Source organism: Dipodomys ordii, unplaced genomic scaffold (genome assembly GCF_000151885.1).
Source record: "Dipodomys ordii isolate 6190 unplaced genomic scaffold, Dord_2.0 Scaffold188, whole genome shotgun sequence".
Lineage (NCBI taxonomy): Eukaryota > Metazoa > Chordata > Mammalia > Rodentia > Heteromyidae > Dipodomys > Dipodomys ordii.
The window spans coordinates 824,181-835,097 of NW_012267404.1; the positions used below are offsets into that span (position 1 = coordinate 824,181).

The 10,917-nt window shown below is 39.6% G+C and overlaps 1 protein-coding gene across 1 annotated transcript in view; it reads left to right on the plus strand.

Moving 5' to 3' along the window:
• The window catches only part of Tnks2 (tankyrase, TRF1-interacting ankyrin-related ADP-ribose polymerase 2), a 69,680-nt gene extending 65,377 nt beyond the window's left edge, over positions 1-4,303 (plus strand). The window contains exons 23-24 of the mRNA XM_013034319.1: positions 1,907-2,063; positions 3,970-4,303. Coding sequence (XP_012889773.1) covers positions 1,907-2,063; positions 3,970-4,032 — 220 coding nt within the window. The 3' untranslated portion in view covers positions 4,033-4,303. The remainder of the gene's footprint in view (positions 1-1,906; positions 2,064-3,969) is intronic.
• The last annotated feature ends 6,614 nt before the right edge of the window (positions 4,304-10,917 follow it).

Here is a 10,917-nt window from a genome sequence, read left to right on the forward strand (position 1 = left end):
TTTATTTTTTATTGTGAAAATACTGTACAGAGGGGTTACAATTACATGGGCAAGATAATGAGTACATTTCTTATCAAGCATTGTAGCCTCCTCCTTTGTTCTTGAGCTTCTTAAGGCTAGCACTCTACCACTTGAGCCACAAGTCCACTAATGTATTTTTTCTGGTTAATTGAAGAGTCTCAGGAATTTGATGCTTTGAACTGCAATCCTCAGGTCTCAGCCTCCTGAGTAGCTAGGATCATAACTGTCAGCCACCAGCACCTGGCAGTAGTTGTTTTCATCAGTAATTGCTTAGACAGAAAGTAGTTTGGGCAGGAATTAGAGTAGAAGTAGAAAAACTGGGTTAGTAGGCTATAGTCCAGGTGGAAATTTTGATGGTTTAGACATGGTGACAAAATTAGAAGTAAATGAATTTTAAATGTATCTTGAAAGTGGAATCAATGGCCTTTTTGAATAAATGATTCTTTTGCAAGCTACCATAGAAGTTCCTTAAACTCCTTCCTCCCCCTTGGTCTGTGATTTGTGTTTTTGCTTTGACACAAAGAAGATAATAAGTTTAAATCTATAAAGTTGTTAACGTTTTTCCAGTTTTAAAGTTATATTTTTAAGAATTAAGCCGGGCGCTGGTGGCTCACGCCTGTAATCCTAGCTACTCAGGAGGCTGAGATCTGAGGATTGCGGTTCAAAGCCAGCCCTGGCAGGAGAGACCGTGAGACTCCTATCTCCAAGAAACCACCGGAAAACCGGAAGTGGCACTGTAGCTCAAGTGGTAGAGTGCTCGCCTTAAGCTGAAGAGCTAAGGGACAGTGCCCAGGCCCAGAGTTCAAGCCCCACGACCGACCAAAAAAAAAAAAAAAACCAAAAATATAAGAATTAACTAGCTGGATATAGTGATTCACTTTACTATAATCACACCTAGTGGGAGGCTAAACCAGAAGTATCATGACTTAAAGACTAGCCTGGGCAAATCAGTGAGACCCTGTCACAAAAATAAATTTAAAAAAACCTTGGAATACAGTCCAGTGATAGAATATTTGCCTAACATGTCCAGTTCCCAATACTGAAGAAAAAATAATAATTTAACAAATTATTTTAAAAGAATGAGGGCTGGGAAGGTGGCTCAGTAAGCACTTGCCTTGCATGTATGAGGTCCTGGATTCGATTCCTCAGTACCACATAAGCAAAAAGAAAAAAAGCCGTGCTGTGGCTCAAGTGGTAGAGTGCTAGCCTTGAGCTGAAGAGCTGAGGGACAGCACCCAGGCCCAGAGTTCAAGCCCCACAACCGGATCCAAAAAAAAAAAAAGAATAATAGACTTTTTTTTTTGCAGTACTGTGATTTGAACTCAGGGCTAGGCGGGTGTTCTACCACTTGAGCAATGCCAACCTGCCTTATGGTTGTTTTCAAGATAGAGTGTCACAGCCGGGTGCCGGTGGTTCTCACTTGTAATCCTAGCTACTCAGGAGGCTGAGATCTGAGGATTTCAGTTCAAAGCCAGCCCTGGCAGGAAAGTTCATGAGACTCTTATCTCCATTTAGCCACCAGAAAACTGGAAGTGGAACTGTACCTCAAGTGGTAGAGTGCTTGCTTTGAGCTGAAGAGCTGAGGGACAGACAGCATCCAGGCCCAGAGTGCAAGCCCCATAACCAAAAAAAAAAAGTGTCACCAACTTTTCTGCCTAGGCTAACTTCAAACTATAATTCTCCAGATCTCAACCTTTTGGTTACAGTTATACCCATGAGGCCCCACAGCCCAGCACAAAGTTCTTTTGAGGGTTAAATATTAAAAACAATCATAAATATTTTCGTATGAAGACATTTCTAAAGTTTACCTAATGTATGCAAGTAAGGGTTGTAAAACTTGTGTTAAATTTGTCTTCAGAGTGCCCTTTTCCATTTTATGTTTTAGACAACTGCTCTTTTGCCGGGTAACCTTGGGAAAGTCTTTCCTGCAGTTTAGTGCAATGAAAATGGCACATTCACCTCCCGGGCATCACTCTGTCACCGGTCGGCCCAGTGTTAATGGCCTAGCATTAGCTGAATATGTTATTTACAGAGGCGAACAGGTAACTCAGTTTTGTTTACCTTTTTTTTTTTAATTTAATTTTATTTTATTTTATTTTTTGTGAACATACTGTACAGAGGGGAGTTTTGTTTACCTTTAAAAATGCTATGGGGGGGCTGGGAAGATGCTTCAGTGGTAGAGTGCTTGCCTTGCATGCATGAGGCCCTAAGTTCTATTCCTCAGCACCACATAAGCAGAAAAAGCCAGAAGTGGGGCTGAGGCTCAAGTGGTAGAATGCTAGTCTACAGCTGAAGAGCTAAGGGACAGCACCCAGGCCCAGAGTTCAGGCCCCACAACTGACAAAAAAAAAAAAAAAGCTATAGGGGTCAGTGTGTTGGCCTGTCTATATACCAAGCTCTAGTAATACGTAGGAGAACTGAGACTAAACCAGAAAAGAGCTGGAGGTATGGCTCAAGTAGTAAAAGATCTGCCTAGAAAGAGCCAGGTCTAGCGAGGTGCCGGTTGCTCACACCTGTAATCCTAGCTACTCAGGAGGCTGAGATCTGAGGATCAAAATTCAAAATCAGCCCAGGCAGGAAAGTCTATGAAACTCTTATCTCCAGTTAACCACCAGAAAACCAGAAGTGGCACTTGTGGCTCAGGTAGATACTCGCCTTGAGCTGAAGAGCTGAGGAACAGTCAGTGCCCAGGCCCAGAGTTCAAGCCCCACGACCTACAGGAAAAAAGAAAAGAAAGAGCCAGGTTATGAGTTCATACTCCATACTAACCACTCTCCACCCCCCCCCATAGAACCATACTTTAGTTTCTTAAATGAATAAGGCAAGACCTTGGTTTAAACAAAAACAAAAATTTATATGTAGCTTCAGACTTGTAAAGATACCAATGTAGCAAAATAAGAATACTTAAATTTTTTCAAAATAAGGAAATATACTGATATCTCTAAACTATTTAAATTTGGCCAACTACACTGCATTTTTCTTTTGCATCTATAAAATGTAATTAATCAGAATTCTGATTTTTAAAAGTGTGTTCGAAGAAGCATATGATCCTCTCATACTATCAGTAAAATATTGGGCCAGAATAGTATTCTGAATTTAATAGGTATCATAATTACCTCTATTACTAAACACAGATAGACATGTCCTTAATACTAACCATCATAGACCTGCTTGCTGGCTATTAGTCTAAAGGACTGGAGTTGAGGGCTGGGAAGGTGGCTCAGTGGTGGAGCGCTTGCCTTGCATGCATGAGGCCCTGGGTTCCATTCCTCATAAGCAAAAAAGAAAAAAGTCGGAAGTGGCGCTGTGGCTCAAGTGGTAGAATGCTAGTCTTGAGCAGAAAAGCTGAGGGACAGTGCCCAGGCCCAGAGTTCAGGCCCCACGACCGGACCAAAAAAAAAGGGGGGGGGGATTGGAGTTAAGATAACTGTGTTTTGGGAAGATATCCCTAAATGATTCTGGGGTGTTTTTGTTCTGTGCCAGTCCTGGAGCTTGAACTCAAGGCCTGGGTACTGTCTTAAGCTTTTTTGCTCATGGCTAGCTCTCTACCACTTGAGCCACAGCTCCACTTCTGGCTTTTTTGTTGTTAATCAAACTCATGGACTTTCCTGGCTGAGCTGGCTTCCAACCTCTATTTTAAGATTTCATTCTCTTTCATAGCTAGGATTGAAGGTGTGAGCCACTAGCATCCACCTTTTTTATTATTACTCTTATTATTAAGTAGAGGTTATAATTTCATAAGTCAGGTTATGACTACAATGTATCTTGATCAATATCACCCCTTCTGTCATTCTCCCCCATTGTTTTCCCTCCCATCCCTACCCTCAAATTATATTTTTAAGACTAATTTAGAACAGCCTCCCTAAAAATTTGAATACTTATGAAAGATCTTCTTAACCTTGGAACAAAATTTGTTTACTACCATTTGAATTAATCTTTCTCTTGCAGGCTTACCCTGAATATTTAATTACTTACCAGATTATGAGGCCTGAAGGTATGGTTGATGGATAAACAGTTTTAGGAAACTCATTCCACTGAACCTAAAATCTCCAAAGCAGCTGGTGGCCTAAGTTTTATTTCTTTGCTGGTCATACTCATCTTGCACATGGCTCGTAACAAAAGGATAAAAATGTGAAAGAAGTTTAACAATTCTGACTTGATTAAGCTTTAATAATGTACAGTGTTTTCTAAATATTTCCTGTTTTTCAGCACTTTAACAGATGCCATTCCAGGTTTAACTGGGTTTGTCTGTACTAAATTATAAACAGTTCCTTGAACCTTTTATACATTATGCATTGATTCTAACAGAAACTGTAATGCCCTCAACAGAACTCATTTTACTAATACAATACTGTGTTCTTTTAACACAGCATTTACACTGAATACAATTTCATTTGTAAAACTGTAAATAAGAGCTTTTTTACTAGCCCAATATTTATTTACATTGCTTTGTAATATAAGTGTACTGTTTTAGAACTGCAGCGGTTTACAAACATTTTCATGTGTATTGCTCATCTATATTCCATCATGTATCCTTAGATCATCATCCACGATTGAGTGATCTTTATGTCTGATTCAAGAGGCTGTATTGAGTTGTTAGCTGAAATTTAGTTGGGAAAGACTAATTTATCAGATTTAATTTGTTGGAAGCATCTCATTTAGAAACCTTTCTCACCTGGTGCCAGTGGCTCATGCCTGTAATCCTTGCTGTTCAGGAGGCTGAGATCTGAGCAGTTCCAAAGCCAGCCAGGGCAAGAAAGTCCATGAGACTCTTATCTCTAATTAACCACCAGAAAACCAGAAGTGGCTAGCCTTGAGTAAAAAAGCTCAGGGACAGCAACATAGGCCCTGTGTTTAATCCCCATGACTGAATTAAAAAAAATATCTTTCTCACTTGAATTCTCTGGGGGTTTAATTTGTCCTTCCTTTGTATATAAAATATTCACATTCCAAAGAACTTGAACTCTGATAGGCCCTGATTCTAAAGAATCTTATTCACTGACCTCAAACTCTGTAAGTGTCACTCTGGAAATTTTTCATTGTCATATTATGAAAACTAAAGCAAGTGCTCCTTTTGTTTTTTGGGTTTGGGTTGGGTTGGGGTTTTTTTGGGGGTTGGGGGGTTTTGGGGGTTTTTTTGTCGGTCACTGGGCTTGCACTCTGTGTTTGGGCACTGTACCTGCACTCTTCAGCTCAAGGCAATCTACCGCTTGAGCCACTGCGACACTTCCAGTTTTCTACTGGTTTATTGGAGATAAGAGTCTCACTGACTTTCCTGCCTGGGATGGCTTTGAACTGCGATCCTCAGATCTCAGCCTCCTGAGTAGCTAGGATTACAGGCGTGAGCCTCTGGCACCCGGCTGGTTTTTGTTGTTTGTTTTTTTTTTAAAGGCCAAATCCATAATAATAAAAAAAGCCAGGGCCTGGTGGCTCATACCTTTAATCCTGGTTACTCAGGAGGCTGATCTGAGGATTGCAGTTCAAAGCCAACCCAGGCAGGAAAGTCTGTGAGACTCTCTATCTCAGAAAACTGGAAGTGGCACTGTGGATCAAGAGGTAGAGCTGTAGCCATGAGCAGAAGAGCCCAGGGACAGTGCCCAGGCCCAGAGTTCAAGCCCCATGACCGATCAAAAAAAAAAAAAAAAAAACAAAGGCCAAATCCTCTTTTGAATGCTTAACAATGTTTTCATGGAATATAAATAGGAAATTAAATTTTAGGATTGGAAAGTGTAATCCCGGATAATCTCCCAATCAATTCTAATTACCTTAAATCTAAAAGGAGGGAAAATAGCAAAAAGCAAGTGGGTAGCATTTTATCCTAAGTATTTTTTTTCCTTGGTCTTAGTTTTATTTATAGCCAGTCTGTACATGATGAGCAAACTCAATCCAGAACCATAAATAGAGGTTTCTCACCTCACTCCTGTTTTCACCTCCTGAATGGGCAAGTGTAATAAGACAGGTGACTCCTGATCCTGGTTTGCCTCCTGTGATATTCTGTCCAGTTGGAAATATGCTCTCAGTTTATGAACACAACCCTTGGCAGGAGCATAACAGTTGTAACCAGGCCTGTGTTCAGTATGGTAGCTGTGCAGGGAGTTGCTGTCCTGTGAAATGCCATTTCTGACTCTTTTTAATGTAAAACTATCTTTTCTATGAAAAGATAGTACTCATGAATTTTGGAGCAGCTCTGAATTATTGCCTGGCAGGGTCTATTTTACCTGTTGACTTTGTACCCTCAGAAACCAAGAAAACATTTTACCCACTTATGTCTTCGTAATTGAGGACTTTTCCCCTTGCTCCGAACCAGTTTGCCTTTGTTTTAACCCCTAAATTAACTTGCCCTTTTTAAATTTGTACATACAGTGCTAGAACATCATGTTTTTTTGTCCTGAATAAGAGTTAATCAAAGTAAATGTATTTCTGGAGTTGTTTCTATGATGTAAATTGTGATCATTGTTTAAGAGGTTAAATCCTGACCTTGAAGTGATTTTATACAACTGTCTATTAATTGCATATATGATCCTCAAGTCATTTCTTGGAACACGGGAGTATGCCAAATTTTATATAATTTTTTCAGGTTCTCAGCTTCTAGTTTTTATAATTAGAAGATAATGATATGAATTAATGGGGTTTATATTTACCTTCTCTCAACATTTAACCCATACTACTCACCCTATGAGTGAATCTGGAATTGTTTGTTATGTAAAATCATTGTGGTCTAGTTGACAATATTGCAAACTGTGTTACTTCATTCTAATCCATTGTTTAATAATTATATTGTTTTTCCATGAATAATATGGTGATCAACATGTTAGCATGGCAATATTTTCACATAGTTTTTTGTTTATTGGGAGTATGGGTTTTGGGTGGAATTTTTAGTGCTTTGCATGGAACATCTTACTTTATAATGATGGAATTTTTTTGTCTTGTGATTTTTTTTATATGAATTTAATTTTTTGTGTGACTAGTGCTATTATACCCATCTTGAGTGTCTTAGTTGTACTGTTATCACATTCCATACCCTCATTTAATTCTAAATAAACTTCATTATTTTTCTGGATAGCATGATAGTTACTGGAATAGTATAAATGTGTTGAATGGTCTTTGAGAAATGGATGAAAATTTGTTAATAAAACAGTTACAGGAAGACAATATAGTTTTGAGTCTAATAGTGATAAAGAGTGCAATTTAAAGTTTGTTGATTGCTGTGGGTACATTTACATATTATAACATGGAAGTGTCTGTAAAATGTGGTTAGATATTTATAGCACCCAACAAAATGTTTGGTCAAACCTTAAAACTCATTCCTGGAAATCAATCTCTTCTTATAAAGAGGAATATATTTTTGTTTTCTATGTCATATAAAACATTCTCAATAAGTTTCCAGATCTCAAAGTTAATGATAGTTCTTGTTGTTCTACTTAAAAGAAAGTATTTATAATTCAGTATGCTAAGTGTCCTTGTGTGTGTGATCAGTTCTCTGCCTTCTATAAGAGAATGATGGTACAAATAATCCATAAGTTTAACTTTGAAATATATTTCAGCAGCTTTATCTTCCTGCTTCATTTAAGATATTATTAAAGTGTTTGCTTGCTATTGCTAAGCATGAATGGCAATGTATGATGTGATCCAATCGTCTACAGATTAATGAGGCAAGAAAAAATGCAAATAAATTTCCCAAAGCTCTTAAAATTGTTATTCTTTACTGTGCCTTTACCTACTGTCCTGTCCAATTAGAGACTAGAGTGACAGATGAAACAAATAGTGGTATCCCTTCCTTTTTTTAATTACTTACTTTTTAATAATTTTTATTGAAATTAAGTGATTACAGAAATTTCACAAGTTTCACAATATTGTGGGATAGTGATACAAGTCACAAACACATTTTAACCTTCACAAGGCAAATTGTCATTATCATGGCCTATAAAGTTTGTGAATTCTATGAGCTTTGAGAATACAACTATTTCTTCCATATCAGGTGATATGTACATTCTTTCCTTTCACTTGGTGTCAGCAGTTCCTTCTCTTTCCCTCCCTCCCATCGCTGCCTTTGAGTTGCTTAGTTTGTTTTCATCAATGTCCAGAAGGTACCCTTTCTTAACCAGGGAAACAATTAAATTTCTATAAAGCTAGGCTATCTCTCTTTTTTTTGGGGGGGGGGTCTGGGCCTGAACGCTGTCCCTCAGCTCTTCAGCTCAAGGCTAGCGCTCTACCAGCTGAACCACAGCGCCACTTCCCGCTTTTCTCTTTTTGCTTATGTGGTGCTGAGGAATCGAACCCAGGGCCTCATTGCATGCAAGGCAAGCGCTCTACCATGACACCTTCCCAGCCCCAAGCTAGGCTATCTCTCAAGTCACCATATACTTGCCTTTATGCTTACTTGCTTAGAAAACCTGTGACCTAAAACAGTTTAGTCACACCATCAGGAAGTTGTTGCTCTTCATATAAAAGGTACCCTTTTGCTGGGCACTGGTGGCTCATGCCTATAATCCTAGCTATTCAGGAGGCTGAGATTGGGAGCTCCCAATTTTAAGCTAGCCCAGGTAGGAAAGGCTGTGAAACTCTTAATATTAATTAACCATCTGCAATCTGGAAGCAGAACTTTGGCTCAGAGTGGTAGATCACCTTGAGCAAAAAGCTCAGGGACAGTGCTTCCATCCCTGACTTCAAGCCCCCATATATGCATCTTAAATTTGTTGCTAGGCACAGTAGCACACTCCTAAAACTCCAGCAATTTGAGAGGTTGAACGATATCATTTGAAGTCAGCTTGGGAAAACAGTGAATGCATCTTAGGAGGGCAGGAATCCCAAGTCTATTGATAGTCCCTCTATATTAATTTTTTAATTAGTAGCATACTTCACACATTTGTGAGCCTTGTTCTTTTTCCCAAATCAATAACCCATATAATTTTCTAAATTTTAGCTTCTGTATGACAGAGAACATGGAATATTTGGTTTAGTTTGGTTTGGGTTTTTTGTCTGTAGTAGGGCTTGAACTCAGGGCCTGGACGCTGGCCCAGCTTTTTTTGCTCAAAGCTAGCACTCTACCACTTCGAGCCACAGCTCACTTCTGGTTTTCTGGTGGTTAATTTGAGATAAGAGTCTCACAGACTTCCCTGCCCTGACTGCCTTTGAACCACAATCCTTAGATCTTAGCCTCCTGAACAGCAAGGATTACAGGTGTGAACCGCCAGTGCCAGGCCCCAATGTTTGTCTTTCTGTGTTTGGCTTATTTCATTTAACATGATACCATCAAAAAGTGAATTTTTAAGGATGGTACAAATGAGTTAGGGTAGCCAAAAGATGTTAAGTTTTAAGTTGAAATCTAAAAACATAACTAATGGCAAATCTTTCTCAAACCTACTCAGTTTTCTCCTTTTCTCTGGTTAATTACTGCAAGTTTAAAACCAAAGTCCCAAACCAGATGTGGTGTGATGGCTTACACCCTTGTACTCATTTTAGAGCAAGACCCTATGTAAATAACTAGATTCCCTGAAGTCATCTCTCTTTCCCTAACATTCCACATCCCATCTATGGCTCTGTCTACTTCACCCTTGTCTGCCCTTCTCATCTCCCCAACTACCACAGTCTAATTTCACTTAATTTCACATTAAGCTAAAGCCTAAGTCACACATTATTCCACTTTGTCAGAAGCCTGCAGTAGCTTCCCATTTCACTTATTGTAAAAAGCTACAGTTCTTAACATGCCTAGCTTGACCCTAATGTGGTGAGCCTCTGCATCCCACTCCACCCCCTGCTCACTTCACTCTCGGAACTCCAACTCTCCAGATCTCACAGACATGCTCCTGTCAAGGGTCTCTGCAGTAGTTGTATCTGCCTAGAATAATCCCCCCTCTGCCAGCATCCCCATGTCTACTGCCTCACTATTGTTCAGTGTCACCTTCTCAGACCTTCCAATTCCCTTGTACATCATCTTCCCATACTCACTCCCTGTCTTTACCTACCCTGCTCTTTTTTCTACAGTATACCAGTCTTTTTTTTTTTTTTTTTGTCGTGGGGCTTGAACTCAGCCTGACCCTTATCTCTTCAGCTCAGGGTGGGCACTCTACCACTTGAGCCACAGTGCCACTTCTGGTTTTCTGGTGGTTTATGGGAGATAAGAGTCTCATGGACTTTTCCTGCCTGGGCTGGCTTTGAACTGTGATCCTCAAATCTCAGCCTCCTAAGTAGCTAGGATTACAGGCCTGAGCCACCAGCACCCAGCTACCAGTCACATTCTTAATTTAGCAGCCTCGTAGGCTGCGTTCAATCCTCAACACTGCAAAAAATATAAAAAACATTTACTTATTACAGTATATTTGTCAGTCTAGACCAAGACACGGGACACTAAAATGTGAGCTTCACAGGATGAATCCACTGGTGCAGTTCAGTATCAGGCACAGAGAGATAGTTAGTGCTCAATAGATAGTAAATGAGCAGGTTTCTACAAATGATCTTGACTCTGGTCTTGTAGAGTCTGTTTACCTCATAATGAACAGTGACATTATAACTAATAGCACGAAAGCATTAACAACAGGGTCACATGTCTAGTGGCAACAGCCACTACCAACAATAACTCAATCAAATTTACTCGGTTTACCTACAGTAATAATAATCACATTTGTGTATCAAATCCACTACCAGTTACCAATAATCACATGTATCAAATCCCTATACTACTAGTCAGATAATTCCACATGGAAGATATTAAATCCATCTTCCAGATGAGGGCACTAGGGTTCAAGAGTTAAAGGAACATGTAAGTGGCACTGTGGTAACTCTTGAGCTGAAGAGCTGAGGGACAGCATCCAGGCCCAGAGTTCAAGCCCCACGACCGACCAAAAAATAAATAGTTAAAGGAACTTAAGAGCCAAGTTGGTAAGTGGAGAGTCTCAG